Here is a 24447-nt window from a genome sequence, read left to right as displayed (position 1 = left end):
GAGTGTGTGTGTAACTATATTGTGAGGTTGGACAAATTTACTTTATTCACCAAGAATCGTGTTCATATTCCGAATAACTTCATAGGTATTTCCTGTTCGAATTACTAACCATCGTTCAGTTGTTGATGATATGAACTATTTTTTTCGGAGAAATTACAAGCAGGTAGCGATAGTTCTTATCAGTTGAATTCAATGAAGGGAAAATGCTAATTGCATTACATTGATGAAAGTTGTTGAATAACATTTTGGCGCTCTAGAAGTATGAGCATCAAGATGGCGCACAACCTGATATCCCTATACTGGTTTACATACTATGTTAAGGTTGTGCGCCATCCTAATGCACATACTTCTGGAGCACCAAACTTTTCATTACTGTCGATAGTCTGGTTTTAGTTGCTATAGTCTAGCAAATAGAAGTATTGCAAATTAAAAATTGACCTTTCGTGTTTCTCGAGATATATATTATGCTGTATTTTCCCTATGCAAATGTCCCTGCTGATTCATATTACGACTATTGAAATGTTTCTTATTAAACGTACTTGATCTCGACCTGTCTCTTGCTAAAAATTCTGTGCTAATGGAAATTTGAAAAAAACTTTAATGATATATTTTTTGACAGATATAATAAAATCTCATTAAATATTTGATGATATCACTTTGTGATAAAAAAAACTTTTTGGGTTTAGCAATATCGATGGTCTTGGATGCGCTGTCTATATATTTCGATGACGTTGTCGATGGCCTAAGCATTACCTATCAAAATACGGAGATAAAAATTGGATTATGAAACGCTCCATCCTTTGCTAAGAACTTACTGTCCCATTATTAGCCATATTACTAAAAGTCAACGCTCCCATGAAAATCCCTTTTCAACTGGAATAAAATAGCAAAATGCATGTAATAATTAATATTCCTTTCATGTTACAATTTCGTGTTGTTGAAAAAAATGCAAAACCTTTTGCATTCTGAATTATTCAGCACTATTCTCTAGTTTTCCTGCAGTGTATGTGTAACTGAAACGCTATATTTAAGTGCCTTCATTATATTTATTTGCATAAAGTTGTTTTTTTCTGTTTAGTGAAAAATTAAATCACTGATTACTATATTGTGACAATTTTACTTTATTTGCCAGGAATCGTATTGATATTCCGAAAAACTCCATAATTGTTTTTCTGCTCGAATTACTGAGCATCGTTCAGTTATTCAGGATATAACCTATTTTTCGGAGAATCACAAGGAGGTAGCAATAGTTCCCATCAGTTGAATTCAAAGAAGGAAAGATGCTAATTGTATTCCATTAATGCAATTTGTTTGGTAATTTCGCTTCAATTTGTGAATTTTGGTTTTATTAGTTTCCGTTCGGACAGATTGCATCAGTGTAATACAATTAGCATTTTCTCTTCTTTGAATTCAACTGATGGTAACTATCGCTATCTCCTTGTAATTTCTCCGAAAAACAGTTCCTATCATCAACAACTGAACGATGGTTAGTAATTCGAGCAGAAAAATAATTATGGTGTTATTCGGAATATGAACGCGACACATACACTGCAGTAAAACCAGAGAATGGTGCTGAATAATTCAAAAAGCAAAAGGTTTTGCATTTTTTTTAACAACCCGAAATTTCCATATGGAAGGAATATATTGATACATGCCATTTTTCTATTTTATTCCAGTTTAAAATGGATTTTCAAGGGAGCATGGACCTATAAAATAAATTGCAATGAATGGGGCAGTAAGTTATTAGCGAAGGATTGAGCGTTTCATAGTCCAATTTTTATCGCCTTATTTTAATAAGTAATGCTTGGAACATCGGCGACGTTATCAAAAATATAGTGGCCGAGCATCCAAGACCATCGAGTTTGGTAGAGTCAAAGAGTTATTTTTTTCATCACAAAGTAATATCACCAACTATTTAATGAGATTTTATTATATCTGTCAAAAAATATATCATTGTATTTATTTTCAAATTTCAATAGTGGTAATATATAACTCGACACAGAGCCAGTTGAATAGAACAATACAGCATAATATATATTGAGAAAAATAGAAGGTCAATTTTTAATTTGGAATAATTTTGTTTGCTAGACTAGATCGACTACACCCAGACTATCGACAGTGATGGAAAAACTTTTTTCAACATTATTCGCGTTGACCGTTGGATTGTTGTTTATTACAACAGCTTATGGTTAGTACACCTCAAATTTGCACTGTGTAAATATACTGCATTTTAAGCAATGTGTTCAGTCTACAACTCGGGGATGAAAGAATATTATATTTACTATAATAAAATGAATGAATTTATTTGGTGAACTAGTTGATAATTTTCTAATGAATTGCATTCTCATCACAAACATGTCAACCACATCTCTTTATCTACTTGCGAAATATCATTTTCGAGCTGTTTAGTGAAAAGGGAGTTCGATATTTTGATTACCACAAGATTGCATTAGATATTCAACTAAACGATTTTGAAATATGTTGTTTTCAAAATTGAACTGCTCACATATAAGACCAAATAAAAACCGAAATCTTCAAGATGCATTCTTGTTTTTTAAAGTTTGCAAGAAAAACTCAGATTGCAACAATATTGGCTTCGGCCATTTCACATGCTACAATGGTTTTTGTAACATGGACTGATGTAAATTGATGTTTGTAAACAAGTAAGAAAATTTTATTGCAATTGTTATATAGTGTTATTCGAATTTTATGTTCCAGCTATCAGAAAGTGCAAGACATCATAACAAGTGGCAATATTGGATCTGTTACATTTTCATGGCTGATTCAATAGATGGGCAATAAGTCGATATTCAAATACTGTTATATCCATATGAAACCTTTCAAGAAAAATCCTTTTTATATTTCAGAATCAATAATACCAACGTCATGCAAAGAAAAGGAATACATTGCATACAACAGAAGAAATGTTATTCAGTAATTAGTAAATATAATATGGAATAAATACAAAAATGTCATGTTCTGTTTTGGTAAAGAGACAATTTAAAAAAGGCAGAACAACAATTCAGAAAGATAAAATTAAAACAGAAACTACAAAAATTGAGACGTCGAAGAAAGTGAATCAAGTCTTCTCTAAAATCTCACGATTTTTTTAAACTTCACGTTACTGCCCAAGTTTTTAATTGTGAACCACCAGCTAGCAGTTATCAATCATCTATACATTTTATTATCAATTCTCCTGTTTGTAAAAGTTTATTTTGACAGTATACAGTGAAACGCTATGATACGAAACTGAATTTAATGCTGAAACAAAATAACCAGTGGTAGGATTCAGGGGCATCGCACGGTGTTGTGGTGACGGGGATCCCAAAGAAAATCCAATGGTGTAGTTTCAGAAATAAAGGTTTTTCATGAGTACTTGAAATGAGGGAACCTTTTGTTAGTGAGTTCGATACAAGAGAGAACCCAATCTTCAAATGCACGTATGCTTTAGCAACATTTGTTGAGATCATTTAGATAACTATCCACTTATCAGGATGACAAGTTAGTATTCATCACAACACAGCCGTACTTATAAACATGAAGTTTGCGTTTTGACTGAAAAATAGTATTTGCTATAAATAATCAGTATCATAAATCAAAAATACTGAGTAATACATTCAGTCATATAGATCAGGGGTGGCCAACCTGCTTTCGTCCGCGATCGACTAAAATCTTCAAAATAGCTCGAGATCGACTGATTGGTAATAAGGTCATATACAAAAACGAATGGGTACTGATTATGCATAGATTATTGCAAACACGCATACAAAAAAATACAGCACTGCCGATAAGCTCAGCTCTGTGGGCACATTCTCAATTAAAACGTCACAAAAATTTGTATTATTTATGTTCCATTTAATTTGTTAATTTGATTATGTAATAGTAGCCGGAGTAAATGTTTCACCATTCATTTTTTCAAATCATACAATTCAGACCTAACACATGCCTATTTTTAGCCCCGAGTGTAGTAAATTTCTCAAAAAACCTTGCCAAGTTTTAGCGTACTATACAAATAGAGAAAAATAAATTTTCGAAAACCATCAATGAAACACTACTGCTCGATTTTCAGCATCTAATTTACAATAATTCAACTCAATGCACATTTGTCAACTAAAACACACAATATTCGGCAAGTTTAATTTAAACTTGGTAGCGGCGAAACTTGCATTTTTACGTAATAACATGTAAATGGGGCTTGTCCAGACTCAAATACTGTATGTCTATTTTTGCACATGTACAGTACTGTATTCGTTCTGTTTTAAAACACACAACTAGGGCTGGGCATTTTCGAATACCTGATGATTTCAGAATCGAATCGAATATTTTTTTCGAATCGAATCGAATCTCGAATACTTATAAAAATTTTACCAAATTAGCAACTACAAAATTACATGTGACTTTTTTTTATTGCAATGGGTCCTTCAGATACATGAAATCCCAAAAACACAAAATCTATCACTCAGTCATTTGCTAAGTTGTCACATATGATCAATAAGTCAATGGGAAGGAAAAAGTCATATGTCAGAATTGCATTTTAAAAATACAAGAGCTTCCACATGTGATCCGGTGAGGCTTGATCTGAGCTCAGTGGCAGTGTTTCCAGCTGCAGAAAATAATCGCTCACTTGGGGTTGATGTTGCTGTTACACACATATATTTGCCAACAAGCTTGCTCAAGTTTGGATAATTAGCGTTTTGCTCTTTCCACCAAGTGAGGGGGTTTGAACATTCAGAAAGTACTTTGGAACTAAAAAATTTGTTCACTTCATTGGCAACCACTGGGACCTCAGTATCTGCACTGTCATCGGACTCTGATGATTCGAAGGCAAGGCTTATGATGGATGTCGATTGCTGAACTGAAGAAGATGAAGGTTCAGCTTTTTCAACAACTGTTTGTTCAAATAAGACTGTGAGTTCCAATTCGATTGCACTTTTGAGCTGGAAAAAATAAGCATGTCAAAAAAGAAAACAAACTTTAGCCAGATCAACTAGGAATCCTTATTAAGTATGGCCAAAACAAGCAACATTTGGATAAATTTGAAATTTTATGCATTCAATAAATGACAAGTTTTGAATACAGGAATATTTTAGATTAGTTTTCTTATGGAAATCTGCGATTTAGGAACCACAATTGACATCAAACAAGTCATTGTTCACTAATGTTTATTATGCAGTGGGGAAAAAGTCAACTCTATATCTTTAGATATGGTCGATGCAGATATGTCATGAATTTTATCTAATCCTGTCAATGCATTTGAAACATGAAGATACACGAAAATTCAATTTGACCTCATTCCAACCAAAATAACATGCTATGTTGTTTGTCATGTAGGGCAATTTTGTTGGCAAGATAAAAATCTTATTCAGGAAGAAATAACAAGTTACCTGAAGTGACTCCACAGTACGAAGTCCCCGCAGTTTATATCTGGGATCCAGAGCCATTGCCTTCGAGCTGATATCATTAAGATCAATAGGAAATCGCTCCTCCATTTCGCCTTTTACTTTTTGTCTGAACTGCCGGATTACCAAAAGTTCATCATCTTTCTCGCGTGACAGATGTTTTTTCAATCCCTTGATGTATGGATTCTTTATCGATATCGAGACATATTTTTCGCCTCCTAAAAGATCAGTAGCCTCTGCAAAAGGTTCAAGTACTGGAATCAACTGCTTGAAAATCTCCCAGTCCCCAGGCTTGATTGTAAGAGCGGAGGCTTTGGTGGCATTTGTGATATTTTTATTTCCAAGTATAGCCAAAATTGGCCATTGCAATTCCTGCAACCTTACAAGCATGTTGTAAGTACTGTTCCACCTTGTGGATACATCCATTATGAGTCTTTTGAAGGTAAGCTTCATTTCCTCACACTTTTTCCCCAGTGCACTGGTCGCCAATTCACTTCTCTTAAAATGTTGCACTAGTCGTCGAGCTGCTGCAAGAGGTTTTTCTATGCCGTTTATTCCCAATCCTTTGTTTAAACAAAGTTGGAGAGTGTGCGCTGCACAAGCAACACTAGCCCAACCAAATTTTTCATGAAAAATATCTTTGGCTGCCTTCATATTAGATCCATTATCGCTTACTGCTGCACAGACAGCGTGGGGACTAACACCAAAGTCATTGAGAACTTCTTCTACCCACTCACAAATATTTTTTGCAGTATGTCTATCATCCAAAGGTTTCACACTTAACACACATGAACACAGATTAAATTTGGCATCAACATAATGGGCTGTAATGCCCAAATATGCTTCCATTTTCACACTAGTCCAAGCATCGAAAGTCAAGCTCATATGCTTAATGTTTTCAAGAAGTCTCTTAAGCTCCATCTTTTTTTCACAATATTCTTCCTCTACACGTCGTGTTATGGTCCTCCTGGATGGCAGTGAATAATTTGGTGCAACATGTCCCATTAAGCGCTTGAAATGTGTTCCTTCTATTGTGCTGAGCGGGCGCATATCCTTTACAATAAAATCCACAACTAGAGAAGTAATCTTTTCTTGCTGAGCAGGGAGGATGGGACGAATAAGTTCCAATTTGGACTGTTTACTGGAGGACTCGTCCAAATCACTTCGATTATCAGGGTTCAAACAAATAGTTACATGCCTTCTTTTAATATGGGCTAATAGATTACTAGTGGTAGCATGGTAACTAAGTTTGTCTCCGCATCTCTTGCACACGACGTACTGGCGTTCGTCATCGTCTTTGGCTGGGGGAGTAAAGTGGCGCCAAACGGGAGATTTCCTATTCATCATACCGTACTGTTGCCGAGTACCGGTATACAATATTCTAGAAACCCCTTTAAAAATACACAATAATTCTGCAAAAAAAGCACGCAAATTAGTCTTCTATACCTTCTCACTTGCAATGTCGGCAATCACAAAAACATACCCAAGTGTAAAACTGCCTGTCCTACAACTGCCTATCCTAACTGACGGCGCAACCGATCTTCCCGCATTCTGAACAAATTACGCGCCATAAAAGCGTGCGTGACAAAATCACGCCGGCGTAGCACGTGCGAGAGATAATATGAGAGAGAAGCTCGGCCGTTTGTCCTGCTCACAGCTGAGAGCAGAGAGGGGGCTTTGGAGAGGTGCAAGTCTGGACATGTTCAAACGCCGCCTACAGATGTGAGAGAAATAAAATAAAAAAAACAGCGATCGAAATGTCCCGCCGAGAGATGGCTCCACAAAAAAAAAATCGTTAAATCGCCTCGACCATTGGTGGACAGGAAAAAAAACAAGATGGCGGCGATTCGAAATTCCCGTCTGAACCGATTCGAATAATTTACTATTCGATTCGATTCGAATATTCGATTCGAAATGCCCAGCCCTACACACAACAGGCGCTGCATGAAACTGCTTCAGGAAATTTTGGGGGTATGTTGTTAAATTTACCAACAATAGACGCGATCGACCACTTGAAACGTGAAGATCGACCGGTCGATCGCGATCGACGTGTTGGCCACCCCTGATATAGATTATAGATATAGAGGTAATACTTATTAATTTGAAATAAATGACAATATAGTGTAGTGTAGAGTCTATACCAGGGATGGCGAACCACTGACTCGAACCACCGCGTTTTATTTGTGACCCGCCAAGCGAAGGCACGAATAAAATAAAATGCTAACATATCAGTGATAAAAATTAATGTAAAACCGGCCTTAAATTAATCTAACAAAACTAAACTATTATAATGTACAGCCAGGGAGGGTTGCGATCGCTCATGTTTAAAATGTTGATTTTCGGGCCGGTATGGTAATTTTCAAAACCCCTAATCTTGTACGCATGTATGCACCGCTGTGTACCGTTATTCAGCTATTGGGCCTGACATCGTTTAAGACATAACAATGCACTTGATCTGTTCATTTCTCGCAACGCCTGTCTTTTTCGGAAGTGCATCTGCAGACTGTTTTAGGGGTTATACGAGAACTAGATGCTACTTTGCATTTTATTAGTTTCTCGTCTACAATGCCGTTGTGGAAACAAAAACTTTCAGACTTGAAATAAAAATCTAGAAATCTGATATAACAATGGGGCAGTGTAAAAGTGGCTTAATGTGGTTGGAAGCTAATCGAAAATTATAACACTATCAAAGTGGAATTACCTCCAAACACTAGAACCGTAAAATAATTTAACGCATCATCCTAAACGTTTTTGGTAATTCATATGCGTGTTTTCGTACTCTAATATCATAAAAACCGAGTGCCATGAAAAGTCCCTGATAGAAGTGCTGCATAAGTAAAGCCCAAAACTACACAAACACTAGCTTATAAGATTTGTTTCAGAAGTTTATTATAGATACGAACGTGAATTAGATATCTGTGACCCACTCTCTTCTGTTCCGCGATAAAATTATAATTTTTGACCCATTCATTGAAAAAGGTTCGCCATACCTGGACTCTATACTATAGACCAGGGGTCACCAACCTTTATGCAGCAGCGGGCTACTTTCTGGGTACCGACTAAGCTATGGGCACTCTTCGGAAAAGCCAATTTGATATTAACGGTATTTAGCCAATGAGACACTGATATTGTTAAAACAAATCATGGATATATATCATATTTTCAATCAAGACCAAATCTGGTGTAATCCTCCTCAGTTTGTGGGAATCCTGGTATTTGCATGTTCTCCACCTTTGTGTTGTACTCTGGTTTGCAACTTGACACCGAAACTCTGAGTGAGTCTTGCAGATGTTCATCGGTGAGGCGTGTTCAGTGTTTGTTCTTGATAAAGTTTATATAATAAAAGGTTAATTCACAAAGATAGGTTGAACCAAAACAAGCTTACGATCATCGAAGTTGTTTTTTATACACCACGGCACTTTCTGTGTCAACTAGCACCCTAAGGTGTGAAAAAGCCTGATTTCGGCTTTAAAAATATATAATATTTTGTTGTTCAGATAATTTTAAGTTGTATGTTTTTACATTCTACAGGGTGGTCGCTAAAAAAACAGAAAATGTATCAGACAGCTTTTTATATTTACAAAAAATTAGTGTTATAAAGGTTTTCAAAGGCATATGTTATTTTACACTCAGAGCTTCTCAAAATGTCGTTTGTGCCCATCAGAGCAGTGCTTTAACCTAGAAGTCCAAGCAAGTATAAAGTCATGAAAGTTAACTTGTGAGATTTCAAACATCATTTCTAAAAATACACAACTGTTTGACAAATGTTCTGCTTTTCTATGGACAACCCTGTATAAAAAATTTAATCATATTTATGAATGCTATTGGTTCAAAAAACACGTTCTTTGACGAGCAAAGTTGGTGTAACAGTTGTCGGAACAGTATACCGAATAGCATCAAGTTTGACAAATCTCTTCCGTTTTTATTAATTCCTAGGTAAATTATTCCGTCGTTTCAATCTGTGTAGTTTGGTTTATGCACGGGTTCCTTGGAAGTGTGTGTACCAATATGGAGGTTACTAATTGTATTCGCTGACTTTACATCAAGTTGTGTAAAAAAAAACTGGAACCCAGCAGAAGGCGGAGGTCATATCACTTTGTGTTTATAACACAGACACTCTCCGAACTCATAATGGAACTATAATAAGGAAAATCGGAATACAATTTTGGCCTAACCCTAACCTGGTACAAACACTACGGGAGTACCCGATAATGTTCACCGGTCGGGCACGAAGGGTTAATGCAATAATTAAGGAGCACTTCAGCCGTGGTAAATTAATACAGAAGGGGCGATTTGAAATATAATAAAAGTATGAACTTTTATCATCTAATTCGTAATAATTATTTTTGCTTGAGCAACTAAGCACAGTCTATAGACAGTGATAAAAACCTTTTTTTCAAACTTCAATGACGTTGGCCGTTGCATTGATGTTTGAAATATCTTACGGAGGTATATCTCAGATGTGTACTGTGTAAATTTACTACTTCGTGAACTATATAGTTCACGAAAATAATCGTAGCTTCCATGTGATGCCTCAGCATAAGATTTACTTTTGGCATTTTTCACATAGTTCAGTAGTTGAGGTTATGAACCTATTTCGAATAATTTACACGGAGACAGCGACAGTTCATTCTAGTAAAATTCAGGGAAAATAAACGCTATTTTTATTACATTTATGCAATTTGTTTGAGAATTTCGCTTTATTACGAGAATTTCAATTTTATTGGTTTCCGCTTGAAGTTTATGTGGAGGTCGCATAAACAGGATTCTTGGGAAATAAAGTAAAATTGTTTCAACTCGCTAGAAACTTAAGTTTTGCTTGAAACAAACAAATATTTGTAACACAAAGTTATGCGAAAGGTAAATATAGTTATATTCACGTATATCCAACTTTTCGCTTCACATATATCGCATCCCGGGGACAGTAATGTTAATATTGTTCGCCTAAAATTTGGACCGTACTTTACAAACTGTGATACAAATGCTACACAGAAAATAAAAATCAGAATAAAATTAAATTGTGTTGTGAATGCACTTTGTATAGTTGTCTTTAAAATCTTCGCCGATGTAAACTCACAATTCTGCCGGAATTATAAAAACCAAATTACGACATCTGTCGTTGCGTGAGAATTAAAATTTACTAGTAAATAAAAAAGTTCTTAAATATGGTTTACCAACGTCAATTGGGATGCCAGCTGCTGAAACGGTCGCGGTGACAAAAAATATGTTGTTTAAAATGACAATACTCATTATTCGGTATTCGTTAAAAATATTCGAATCATTCGATTACAAAATACGATTTTGCCCACCTCTAATCACGGCGCATGTAAATAATGATTGAATGACAATAAAAAATCAACTTAATTAACAATAAATTTCAAGTAACAGTTTCACATTTCATGCATTTGGTCTCTGCTACATGCGAGCGTGAAATTGAGAAAAATAGGGCAGTGGTATTCATTTAGAAGAGCGTGTGGGAACCAGACCCATGGTTTAATAAAATGGGAAGCCAATGCCAAAGTGTGGACAATGACATTATAAATAGGTCGGGATTCCATTACCACTGAAATTTCAAAGCAAATGGTCCCGTTCTAGGTGAGAATAACCTACATACTAACGAAACGATCCACTTCTTATCCAATAAATAAACAACATAAACACGGGAATTTCGGTCCGTGACATTGAGAAGGATCGGGAAGGACCTCGAGCTTCGGCCGTCCAGAATGTCGTCTTCGGCCGCCAACGAAATACCCAATATCGATTTAGACCCTCAGGAGGAAATGAAAACTTGGTCAAGAAATATAAGGTTTATTTGATGAATTAAACAAAAAATATGAATCGACTTGTAAAAATAATGGTTCTCCCGTAGTGTGTGTACAAAGTTAAGGTTTGGACCATAATTTTATTCCGATTTTCCCTATGTTAGTTCTATTACGAATTCGTGGACTGTCTTTGTTAACCAGGAGAATATACCCCCTGCTCATAGGTTTTAGTTCTTTTACACAACTTGATGTAAAGTAGGCGAACTAAATCTGTATCTCCATATTGGTGCACACACACTTCTGAAGCGCCGTTCTCTGGACTGTTTAGAATTTCAGTCCAGAATTATATTTAAAAAGTTTTGTGTAAATGGTATAGGTCAAAAGCGCCATTATTAAATTTGAATTTTTTGCCGCAAAGTAAAATTTTATTATGTCGTATATCTTTGACTTTAAAATATCGAGGTGCGAAATCAGGGTGACCGTACATTTGAACCCATGTACATTTGAACCCATGCGTATATCCACGGGTTCAATCTATATGCGGGTGCTAAAACCCACGGGTTAGGGTTAGTATGGGTTTAACTATCCGTGAAACAAAAAAAATTCAATAGGTGCAATAGCATACAGGTGCAATTGTCATGGGTTCAAATGTACGTGGGTTCAAATGTAATGGAACCGAAATCAGGATTATAATATAAAAAGAAATGAATATTTAAATGTGTTAATAAAAAGCAATTAAGGGAATATTATACAATGTTTTACTACCCACTTTAAAAAAATCCGAAAAGACGATTAATTAAGAGTTTTGTATCTCGAGTTTCGCTATTCACTTTCTGGCAACCTCGTTAACGCTCTGAAAATATTGCATGGAACTCTGGAGCTTCCTAAATCAAATTGATGTGGCCACCAAAAAACGAAGGCAGAGGTTGTTTTGGATCCGGTAATATCTTCAATTTCTGCACTATTGCCGTGAGGAATATAAACAACTCCATCTTGGCTAAATGTTCTCCCAAGCAAAGCCTTGGACCCAGTGAAAACGGAATCACGTGATTTGATTTGATAAATTTTTCGTCACGGTTGATAAATCTCTCGGGTCGGGATTCTCTCGGATTTTCAAAGTATTCAGGATCGTAGTGAACTGACCACATGTTTGGCAAAATCTGGAATGTAATTGAGGGGATTGGTAAAATATCGGAGAATTTTAGAATTTAAATTTATTTAAAGACAAGTTTGCCCAAAGCCATATTCCGTCGAATTGATTTTTCAGCGCTAGTTCACAGTTTTAAATCCCGTGGGGGTTATGTACGAAATGATAGCTGGACTACTCGCCTAACAAACAAACAACTGGCTAAGCTGGTTCATACGTTAACTGCTGGTAATCAGAGGAAAGACCATGTGATTGAGCTTATCGACTTCCGAGATTTTTTGGAATCTTTTCCATAAATTTACAAATTCTATTTTTTTCCAGCACCAACAGCAACAACTTAGAAAAACTATGCGTAAATTTCGTGTCCAATAATATGTTCTTTATTAATTACAGGAACCCGCTAGTAGAGCTGTGCATTTTTGAATATATGATGCTTTCAGAATCAAATCAATTTATTTTTTATTTTCGATTACTCAGACAATTCGCTGAGCGTTCACATCAAAGATAAAACATGTTATATCAACTTGCTAGGAGAAAAAGAGTCATATGTCCGAATTGCACTGTAAAATTATGGCTTCAATAAAAAAAAAATTGATGAATTCCGCTCGACATTTGGCGGAAAAATAAAAACAAGATGGCGGCCATACGGAATTTTTGTTTGAACCGATTCGAATAATTTACTATTCGATTCGATTCAGATTTTCGATCCAAAAAGCTTAGCCCCACCCATTAGCAAAAACATTTTCAGGTAATTGAGTATTTACCGGAGTATTCTTTGGAATTGTGTATTTATTTAATACAACATCTTCTGTTGTCTTATGCAGAACTCCCATATGAAGCACTGTTCTATGGCGCATTATCTCCTGCAGAAATGCACACATATATGGCATGTCGTTCTGATGTTCTATTGAGGGTATTCCGCTTTCACCTACGAAAAAGTTAATAATTCATCTGTCTAGTATAGTTGGGGTTTTGCCTAAATAGGTAACCTACATCTTACCCAAACTGTACGAAAATGAGTTAGTGTAAATGAAAACGGGAATCATTTTTAAGTTATGCAAAACCTATTCCAGTCTAAGGCTTAAGTATCCGTAGTATTAGCGTTGCAAATATTTCCAGTCATCAATGTGAAAGACAAATTGAATTTGTGTTTTTGTTAAATGTTTTTAGTTCAAGTCCGTTAGGCCAGCAATCAAAGATTAGGATGATGTTGAAATTGGAGGGTTCGAATCCCATCTTACGAAGTGTGTAATAAATTGGGCAGGTACTGCGGAAACGGTAGATTCCCGGTGATGCCTTACACATTGGTTATTGCTCATGCAGCTCCCTGTTCTGAGTAAAATAAGTGTAACAAAGCTTGAAATATCACATATCGTGGTAACGATCTTTTTGTAGATTTTATCATCATGTTCCGGGTACTTGGCCAAGCACAACAGTGACCAAAATAATGTACTGGCTGTAGTTCCTGTTCCTCCATCAATCAAATCTCTGATGTATTGACTATTGAACAAGCTCTTGTTTCTGAAATTGAAGAACACGCGATGATACTCGTGGATAACTTAGATAATTATCATTTTCGAATTGAAGCCTATATTACTATATGCAAGAATTAGTCAAAGTTAGTTTTGATAGAGATCCCCAAGATCATGTGGATGTTAAAATTATTAGTTAACACTCACTGAATTTTGCATTCGAATTCGTTAAAGAAGCATCCACAAGAACCTGCCTGTATTAAGGTTCTAGTTTATCACAAATATTAATCTATTTAGCCCTTTTCAATTATGGCTGCTTCACTAGGTAAAGGGCATGAGATTTGTTTGTTTAAATAAGTCCGTTGTTTAATCGAAATGTTGAAATATTTAAATGTAACAGGCAGACAGTTGCGTCAAAAGAGTTTAGAAAAATTACAGTTGCCAAAATAACAAACCTGGTTAAAGATATATTGAGAATTGACTTCATAACGAAATTGAAATTGTAAAGGGACTTTATAGACACGCTGTATATCTACCATAGCTAATACCACTGGGAGAAGTGTGGGATGAATATCGAGACAGCGAAACTCATAGACATCGTATCCACTGGAGGACGCATATCCCAGCTTTTTTAATTTTTTTTAAATGACATGTCTCACTTACATTGAAAAGTGGATCCTCATTACCTCTCTCCTTTATTTCCTTCAAAAACGCATCGATGAAATCTGTACTTAATTTGATCTTAATCTGAAGTGATTAAGTATTATGCATGTGGCTCTACGCATTTCGCCACGAACAAGGTCCTATACAAGTAGCCATCTATCTAGATATCTAACGTTATGTAGGAAGCCTCTATTATTCAGGACCTGAATCTTTTCGCTTCAGCATCTCCTACCCAATTTATTTCACATGGTGTTATGAAAACAGATCTTATTTATTAACAATTTCAATTTTTGCATTTCTGTAATTTTTGTCCGAACTCGGGGAATTAGTACGTTATTTAAAATGAATTGAAATTGATGAAGTATTTTCCGGTGTGAATTTTTTTTTCAAAATAAATTCAATAAACAAGTCAAGAAGGAGAGGTTGCCTAGTAATAAACGTCGACATTAAAAAACTGGGGTTCGTACACCATGCACATCACATAATCCAGTGTGTAATAATTTGGATGACACCAAAGTCCCCGTGTTTGTATAGAGCAGAGGTGGGCAAGGTTTTTTAACCACGGGCCAAAACTTTTGCCCCCCTAGTCTGGCGTGTGTGACGTAAAAAATTACATTTTATGAACAATATTTACAGTGTTACTAATCAAAGGTGTAAAACAATAAGCTTCGTGCCAGCCAAAAACTATATTTAACCCCAATCGCAACAAATTCCTTGAGCTATTTTTAGCTAATTATAAGGATTTGATTTCAGTTTGGTTGTGGCAGCATCAGGCGGGCCAGATTGAATTACACAACGGGCTGGATTTGGCCCGTGGGCCGTATTTTTCCCATGGTTGGTATAAAGCTTTGTTCAGGGCCAAGTCGTTAAAAGAACTTGGTTTAATACGTAAATGCTATACCTGGATAGTTTTATTTTTCCAGCTGGTTAGGCTTTCCAACAAAAAAGGAGTTTCTTCAATAATGTGTTCTTCCATACTTTTCTTACCGACTCCGAATCTACAAGAAAAAATACGAATATGATGAGTATGAGTTATGTGCAATTGTATAATCAAATGATGAATCTCATCTATTTTACTGTAGCTGATTTTATTTAGTTCGTCTGAAACATGATTTTTACAAAAAAATGCAAAATGAGTTGCTTGCCATTATCCTTTCAATGCTTGGTTGCCAAATTTTCGCAACGTTTTCCACGCCGATCCATAATCAACACCTACAAGTCTTTTTCCTTCTGTAATTATTTCAAAAATGTAGTTGCTCGGCCTCCCAGAGAACATTTCTCTCTCTTTCAGTAATGCCTGAAAACCTAAGTTTTTCATTTATAAGTTGGGGTTTCCGATTAAGAGTAGAATTTTTATGTTACGATTTTCTCAAGATCCTCTTCTATTATGTATAGCTTAGTTTAACAATATATATATCTACCCAAACAAATAACACTAAGAAAATGGGTTAGATTACTGTGCTAACGAGCGTCCGTGGAACGAGTAGACAAATAGAGAACGACATTGTTGAAATTTTAGAATTATATTAGCCAGCTAGAATACCATTAAAATATGTCAAACCCCGTTATCACGGTCCTATAAGAAATTTACTTACATTGTGAATCGTGTCGAAATCATTCAGTATCACCCAGTATTCACGCCCAACTTGTACAGACACAACAGGGCCGTACTTTTCTTTTAGTTTGTAAAAACTTTCATCAGGGTTCGTACCGAAGAAAGGCAGGTAGACCACCAGAGGAAGGCCTCTTGGTTCTGGCGGAAAATACTTAGGACGACCGTCATATTTGAAGTAAAGGAAAACCAAACATGTGGCAACACCAAGTAGTATTACTGTAAACATTATTTTGTAGCTGTATATATATTATATATGTCCAAATTTGAAAAGTTAGTGATTTTTAATGTGAATCACAGATATAGCAAAAGTCTCTGTAGAGAAATGAAATCATTTATTACAGTATCATCTCCAAATTTACACCTGTGGCGAGATTTTGCGTTTGCATCTTAGCTTGTATGGGAACCTAGATTGATAGTATATGTAAAGCAGATTTAAACCAAGTAATTACTGAATTTGTCTTCGGTTCAACCCATTATTTATATATATATATATATATTCATGATATACATACATGTATATATTGAAACACAGTGAGCGTTTCATCATGAACCACAGAACTTACAAAGGTATTGCTTGATAATAAATCTGTCTTATAAATCCAATCCAATTTAATCCACGTAATAAATTTAATTGAAACTCGTTTCGCGGGTCTCACATCATTCAAAAATTGGTACTTTTTCTTGGTGGCCGAATTTGGCCCGCGGGCGCAGATTGCACACCCCTGGTGTAGAGAACGAGCTTATTACTTATCGATCTTAAGATCGGTAAGTATGTTGATGGGTATTTGTCTGTTTGTTTGTTTGTTTGTCTGTCTGTTAGATACACGCGATATCTCACGAAAGCGAAGATGAATCCGCTCCAAATTGCATATGCATTCATCATATCTCGGATCAGAAGCGTATTGATTTTGGATGAATTATGTCGTATAATTAGCGAATTATTAATTAATTAGTGATGGGACACAAGGTGTCATTATGGAGTAAGAGCGCTGTTTTGGGGGATCCTCTAACTTTCGATCGATAAATCTTCGGTCTCTGACCGATATTCTCGTTTGTTACATTACATCATTTTAGTCCGTGCACGATAAAGGCCCGGTCATCAGTAAAGGAAACAAATTAGAACATTCAGGCTGGTGTACTGTACTGAATCTGATAAGGCGCCAAGTATAAAACACTAGAATAATACTCTCCTCTCGTACGCAAATCGCGACATACATAACATACAGTTGCGCTTATTACTTATTGATCTTAAGATCGGTAAGTCTGTTGATAGGTATTTGTCTATTTGGCTGTTTTTCTGTTTGTCTGTCTGTCTGTTAGATGCACGCGATATCTCAAGAACGCGAGGTTTAATCTCCACCAAATTTGCATGTGCGCTCATCATATCTAGGGCCAGATGGCTATTGATTTTGGTCAAATTATGTCGTACAATTAAGGAGCTATTAATTAATTAGTGAAGGGACACGCGGTGTCACTACAGAGTCGATAAGTCATCGGTCTCCGACCAATATTTTCGTTTAACTCTTCAACTCTCTTCATGACTCTATAGTTACACCGCGTGTCCCATAACTAATTAATTATTAGCTCTGGTCTAGGCTGCTGGTCCGAGATATGATGAATGTACATGCAGAATTTGGAGCAGATTCAACCTCGCCCTCGTGAGATATCGCGTCCATCTAACAGACAAACAGACAAACAGACAAACAGACAAACAGACAAACAGACAAACAGACGAACAGACGAACAGACGAACGGACGAACGGACGAACGGACGAACGGACGAACGGACGAACGGACGAACGGACGAACGGACGAACGGACGAACGGACGAACGGACGAACGGACGAACGGACGAACAGACAAACAGACAAACAGACAAACAGACAAACAGACAAACAGACAAACAGACAAATACCTATCAACATACTTACCGATCTTAAGATCGATAAGTAACAACTAAAGTCAATGCCCCGAAGGGATTCGGCGACCAGTAAACCAAATGCCCGGCAATCTTGTATACGGCAGGTACGGCGCAATAGCGTTCAAGTAAAGTCATTGGCAATATTTCAATAGAAATGGCTTCGCTCTTCACTATAAATACAGACGAATTCACTTACAAATCAATTAGAAAACTATAGTTAGCGAGGGTAATTTATTTCTATCCTGTATTTCCGATATTTATTCGTATAAAATTGATCGTAACCAAAAATGCTCAAGCGAAAAATAAACCAAAATTTACTGCCATGCTTAACGAGGAATTCACTTATATTTAATCGGAGGAGTCATAGTTAGAAACGGTATTTCAGTTCTAACCTGTATAATGATTACAACTAAAAATGCGCAGGTTCAATATACAAGGTTTTAGTGCTCCGCGGAAACTTGTTGCTCTGAAATGCAAACATAGACATGCAGACTTGACATGCGTCTGTATGTCGCATACTTTGCGGTTGTGGCCAGTAGACCATGCAAAAGTATTCACGCAGGGTGCATTATGAGATTGAACGCTTTCATGTTTGTTTGACATACATGTATCGTTGGATTTTATGAAACCATACAAGAATAAAGTCTCGTAAAAGACCTAGTTTTATTTGTCCGCGATTCATTGGCAGTGTACGTCATTTGTGGGCAATAGCGGTCCCCAAAATCACAATCGTTGTATATCTATCTTTGGGGTCTGCTCTCAAATCACTGCTTAGCTCAGATTGAACCCCCTGGCAATTTCGCAGAATGAGTTTCATCAACAAAATTGAATTCTTTTCCTGTTTTTTTTTTAATAAATCGAATGTCCACCATGGTCGTTGCACTGATCACCGTTTAATTTTGCTGGCTATAGATTTAAGGGCTTACAATTTATCTCGTGGCAAGCCTCTACGTATTACCCCTTATAAACTACAGACAAGGAATGTTTTTCGATTCCAAGTTATCCCTTATATAAAACCCATTGACGATACGCATCGTTTATAGCTTGGTTCTGAAAACTGGTTCTAGCGAAACTAGGTCATTATCTTAGATATAAGTACATTGCGAAAACTAAAAGATGAAACGAATATTCCTCAAAGCAATGCGTTTAGAATACGATTGTAATTTAACCATTTCTCATACGTATAGTCTGCTCTCAATATGTATGTCTTAATCTGTAAACTAGTATGAAAGGTTCTAAATCTTGCTAAAACAAACAAAATAGACAAATGATCTGTTGAAGGATTTTATTTCTGGTACTTGCGCATGCACGTTAAAAAAATTCCATTTTATCATCTCCGTTTTGTGAAGGTAAATTTTTGTTTTTAGTTTTCCTAGTTACTTGTTACAAGTATACAAACTGAATAGACAAAAAGATCATTGTTTATTTTGTGCATGGACTGCATCGGAATGCATTACCTTCTAAAATTGAGACTTAAACTAGGGCTAAAGCTAGATCTAGGGTTAAAGTGAAACATTTCATTGGAAAATCTACCTTGGCAATATAAAGTTATGTCAGCGAAGAATATCACGACCACGTAATGTCGCAGTTAGTGGACTAGGAATCAAGGCATTCACTTATGCTTAGGTTTGTTTTCCAGAAAATTGAAAATAATTTCAGAATATCATTACAACAGAATATTGAACTTATACATTATCGAAGAAAAAATTTAAAAAACTTGGTTTTGGTAACTTTTCGCCTCAAACATAGAATTCCAGCAAAACTTAAGTTCACAGCAAGTTGAAACAATTGTACTCTTTTTTCCAAGAAGTTTGTTTATGCGCATAAAACTAGAATTCGCGGATTAAAGCGAAATTGCCAAAAAATTGAATAAATGTGGCAGAAATAACATTTTTCTTCTCTGAATTTAACTAAAGTGAACTATTGCTTATTCAGTGTAAATAACCCAAAAAGGTTCATAACCTTAACAACTGAACTGTTGGTTAGTAATGCAAGTATGAAGATATTGTTAATAAACTGTTAACAAACCAGGAATCATGTTTATGCGGCCTCCACATACCCTTCGAGAGGAAACCAATAAAATTAAAATTCACACAATAAAACGAAATTGTCAGACAAATTGCATTAATGAAATAAAGTAGCATTTTATTTTCCTAAATGTTAACTAGAGTGAACTATCGTTTCCCCCCGTGCAAATTTTCCGAAAGCATTTCTCAACCACAAGAAGAGAATTATGGTAAGAAGTCACAGTGCAAAAATAATACGTACCCTGAAATAAACTTATGCTAAAACATCATACGGAAACTTCGTTTTTGGGTTTCTTAAAGCACCGGTGATTCCTGCGAACTGGCATGAATAATATTTGTAACTTCTCCAATAATTTAACAGTGATGTGCTACTTATCCCTGTCTATATTCTAAATGAATCGTCTGATCCTCACAGGCAACCCCATTCCACGCTTTTTGTATTGTACCGAGTTGTTTTTGTATTGTACCGATCAAGATCGATAAGTAATAACTCGCCAATTATGCGACATAATTCATGATGTAAAATTAATTAATTATTTATTTGAAATAACTCGCTATTTATACGACATAGTTCATTCAAAATCAATAGACTTTTGGCCCGAGATATGATGAAAGCACATGCAAAATTTGGAGCAGATTTTCGGTCTCGCTTTCGTGAGAAATGGCGTATCCTACGAAAGTGCCTAACAGACAAACAAACAGATACATACCTATGAACATACTTACCGATCAAGTAATAAGACCACTAGCATTCAGGTTCGATTCGTGTCCAATAAATTGCTAGGTGAAAACAAATGTAGATTTATTTTGCGTTTTTTGTTATGAATGTAAAAACGACAGGTCGGATTTTCTTGGCCAGATAATCTTTAAAGTATGATTTCGTCGGAATTTAATGTAAACAAATTAAGTTTATTTCTCAAATGACATTGATTCACAAACCCTAAATAGAATCTTTGGTAAGAAAACTGGACAAACTTCCACGTCATCAAAGCTTCATAATCGTGTTGAAAGAGGCAAAAGAAAAAAGTTTCAAATTATTCGAAATGGAACATGAGTGAAATAAAAGAATAGGAAATAAAGGCCTTAATGTCATTTTTTTTCAAATGGAGTTTTTCTCACGTTATTAATTTACGTGATTCGCATTATAAAACACCGGTGTTGCCGCCATCCGCTTCAGTATATCATTGCTACGCATGTGTCGTCAAGTTGTGAGCAGCAAGTTAAATTGCAAAGCAATTCGCAATGTAAAGTAGCATAATGAGTGGTTTGAATTTTGCTGAATTAAGAAGTTTTATTTTGGCTTCAAAATTATATCACTAAAGGAATTACAGTATTTTATGCGAGTGAAGAGTATGAATGTGCAAAATCTATCAGCACGGACAGTATTATAAAAAAATACAACTTTATGTGCGTTTTATGATGAGTAAAATTTTCATATTTCTTCATAATTTCATTTACAGTATAACTGAGGCTACTTTATCGACAGACATGGAAAATCTTCTTTCAATATTGTTGGCGTTGGCCATTGCATTGATGTTTCTCTTAGGAACATCTTACGGTTGGTACTTAATAAATAAATACAGTAATAATGCATAACCAGCATGGCGAGAAAACATTGTCATATTTCAAAATGACAAAATCAATACACATTTCTGCTTTTCTTTAATTTTTTAATGCTACTGACAAATTATGCTTATATTTTCGGCCACCATAGGATTCTATTAAAATATCCGTTTGGATGCGTCGACATGGCATTGATTTCTATTATTAATCATGTTGAAACTGCTTGAATATCGGAATAAACTAAAAACTTAATACAATAATATTTTATTCAACTTATTAACAGCTTGCACGTCAGACGCGGACTGTCTCCCCCCATTGATATGTGACACAACTAGGGCGCTGAAAATTTGCTGGTAGGACATTCCAGGCTGGAGCTAATGAGAAGAGAAATAGATTGTGAGTGAGTGACTTGTGGTAATAACTGATAGCTTACATTTTTATATTCAATCGCCTGTTTCCGAAAATATATTTTTTATCTCTCACAACCATTCACAAAAAATTCATTTCATTTTTCAGACTCAACAAGATCAATTGCATGCACAGAGAAGGAATAGTTTGCATACAGACCAATATAAATATATTTTGGATTCGATAAAAATAAAACGAAATAAATATCATGTTTTGTTCTGTTTTATGGAGATTCTTTAGGTTTGACAAATATTATATTGTTGTTAATGATAGTACAGAAGATCATTTATTAAGAGATTTTTAGGGGGAAATTGACTAAAAATCCAACCTCAATGAATCTTAAAATATCATCGTTTGTCAATGTTTGGGTGGGATTCAGAGGGTTTACGCGAATCCGTTCTTGGATTGTTGTGATAATCAGCGAACCCGTTCTTGTTTTGTTTTTAGCTTGGCACGGATTTGTGAATTATGTTAATCTGTTGTAAGCGAGTTCAATGTAAAATAAAACCTCTTTTTCAAAATATTTCCAAATTTGTGCAAAAAAGCAATAAAAGCGTTGATAAATGGTAACGCGTGATGAAATTACAAATATGAATTATTCGACTCGAACGCATATCGAAGTGGCGCCAAATTGTTAATAACGACTGCTGCATTATTGAAAACCATCCCTGTTAATCGCTGTTTAAATATGATAGTTAGTCTGCATTCTAGAGACAATGCAAGAAGTCTGTTGATGTTTTGAAACTGCGTAGTTCGTAATGTATGTATTCAATAATATCTATAATGGGTTTGCCTCCCATCTTGTTCTGCATTTCGCGGATTTGTTTGAAATATAATATTTTGTGGCAGAGTAAAAAATACGTGAAACTTCATTTTGGGGGAAGGAGGTTGTGTTGAGTGCAGTTTTCACTGTATGCTTGGGATCCTACTTTAATAAATTCACCCGGTATTTGTTCTATTTCTATATAGATGAAAAAAATCATTCTTTATGCGGCCAGGAATGAAGGTAAAACTTTTCGCGTATCGCTTCCGGATAATCTCCTTATATACAATATTAATTTGAGACCTTTTCTAAATATTAAGTTATTGAGTGGGGATAGAAATGGTAAAAGGTGACACCATTTATTTACCTCAATATTGAAAAGATTATGCTGAATACATGTCAAACTTTTCACAGAAGATTAAGTTTGTGAGGGCGGGTGTGTGAAATAATTGTAGTTATTGTAGGTGAGTGAACACGTGCCACTTCTTTTTAGCAAAACTTCCCATCTTATATTCTGTACGTTTTGAACTTTGTCTAAGATTTTATTTGCTCTCCTGATTCCATATTCACTTCTTATTTATTTTTTATTGACTGTTATGCTGATTATGGAGTCGAAATAAACTTATACTTAGATGAAGGTTAGTTACTTGGGCGAATCAACCAATTTTATCCGTTATTTCGTCCGATCTGAGAACAAAATAATTTACATACATTTCATTTATTAATTACAAAATTCAAAATATAACTATATAAAGAGTTGTTTACACAACCATCGTTCAATGTAATCAAAATTTAGAAAAAACTAATTTCGGTCTAATAGGATATATATATATATATGCATAACAGGATACAGTATTAGCAAAAGGCAAAATGTTCACAATTTTGAGAAACCTAAATGACTCCGTCTCTGGAGAGCTAAAATGCCCACTATCACTTCCAATTAATGACAACTACTAATCCACAACAATGAGTTTCGACAAAATCAATTCTTCCCAGTGAATTCCGTAAGTTTCATGATTTAAACGTCGGTAGTTGAATGAATGGCAGAATCTACGGCAATTCCTGGTTTCATCTTTGTAGTTCGGTGATTGTACAAAAAATAAAACTGCAAAAAGGAAAGTATTTTAAGGTAAGTTTGGCCCGCTTCCATCGTAATATTCTGGAAAACGTTTTCTGTTTTTATCTTCCTGAAGTGACCACAACTAATTTCACCAAGACGCACTATGGCAGATCACCGTAAAATACGAGAGCCTGTATTAAACTTGATATGAAATAAATATACACTCTTGTGTTAATGCTGATAATAGTGTATAGGGTCGTTGATAATAGAAAAATTGGATTTGGCAAATATTTAAACGTTGCATGCCAGTTAATCATTAAACTGTCTTATTTGTACGAAAATAGTTCCTAAAATTGTGATTTAGGTTTTTTAAGTTAGGGTCTCACCAAGTATGCTTGAAAGTTGTACAGTATGAAATTCTTAATTGAAACGAAAGGAATTTGAGTTCAAATATATATTTACCGAAGTTGATTTAGTGGCCGATGTTTCTCTAAGCATTTTCTTTGAGATTAAAATACAGGAACAGCATGAAAATACTTTTGCCCACATCTTTTTGTATCCCGTTCTGAAGTTAAGATTTAACAAGCCGTATAGTATGCTGTTCATTGCACTGAAAAAATTTAGAATGTCAGATGAGACTCGATGAT

The 24447-nt window shown here is 35.4% G+C and overlaps 1 protein-coding gene and 2 long non-coding RNA genes across 4 annotated transcripts; 2 read left to right on the top strand and 1 right to left on the bottom strand.

Moving 5' to 3' along the window:
* The first annotated feature begins 1653 nt into the window (after positions 1-1653).
* On the top strand, positions 1654-2975 carry LOC120339661 (uncharacterized). 2 transcript variants are annotated; one of them, XR_005569226.2, is made up of 4 exons: positions 1654-1735; positions 2089-2188; positions 2561-2663; positions 2868-2975. It is a non-coding gene; the product is annotated as an uncharacterized LOC120339661 (long non-coding RNA). The 2 variants fall into 2 exon arrangements; XR_013477966.1 differs by lacking the exon at positions 2561-2663.
* Positions 2976-4496: 1521 nt separating this feature from the next.
* On the bottom strand, positions 4497-6807 carry LOC120340136 (E3 SUMO-protein ligase ZBED1-like). Its single transcript, XM_078116154.1, has 2 exons — positions 5385-6807; positions 4497-4937 (listed from the first exon to the last, which is right to left on the bottom strand). The coding sequence occupies exons 1-2, from the start codon at positions 6744-6746 to the stop codon at positions 4515-4517; spliced, it is 1785 nt and encodes a 594-aa protein (XP_077972280.1). The 5' UTR covers positions 6747-6807; the 3' UTR covers positions 4497-4514.
* Positions 6808-21325: 14518 nt separating this feature from the next.
* LOC120339860 (uncharacterized) lies at positions 21326-22188 on the top strand. Its single transcript, XR_005569258.2, has 3 exons — positions 21326-21564; positions 21853-21965; positions 22086-22188. It is a non-coding gene; the product is annotated as an uncharacterized LOC120339860 (long non-coding RNA).
* Positions 22189-24447: the final 2259 nt, after the last annotated feature.

This window comes from Styela clava, chromosome 9 (assembly GCF_964204865.1).
Source record: "Styela clava chromosome 9, kaStyClav1.hap1.2, whole genome shotgun sequence".
Taxonomy (NCBI): Eukaryota; Metazoa; Chordata; class Ascidiacea; order Stolidobranchia; family Styelidae; genus Styela; species Styela clava.
Note: the sequence above shows the minus strand (reverse complement) of the source record. Positions and strands in the feature narration are given on the sequence as shown.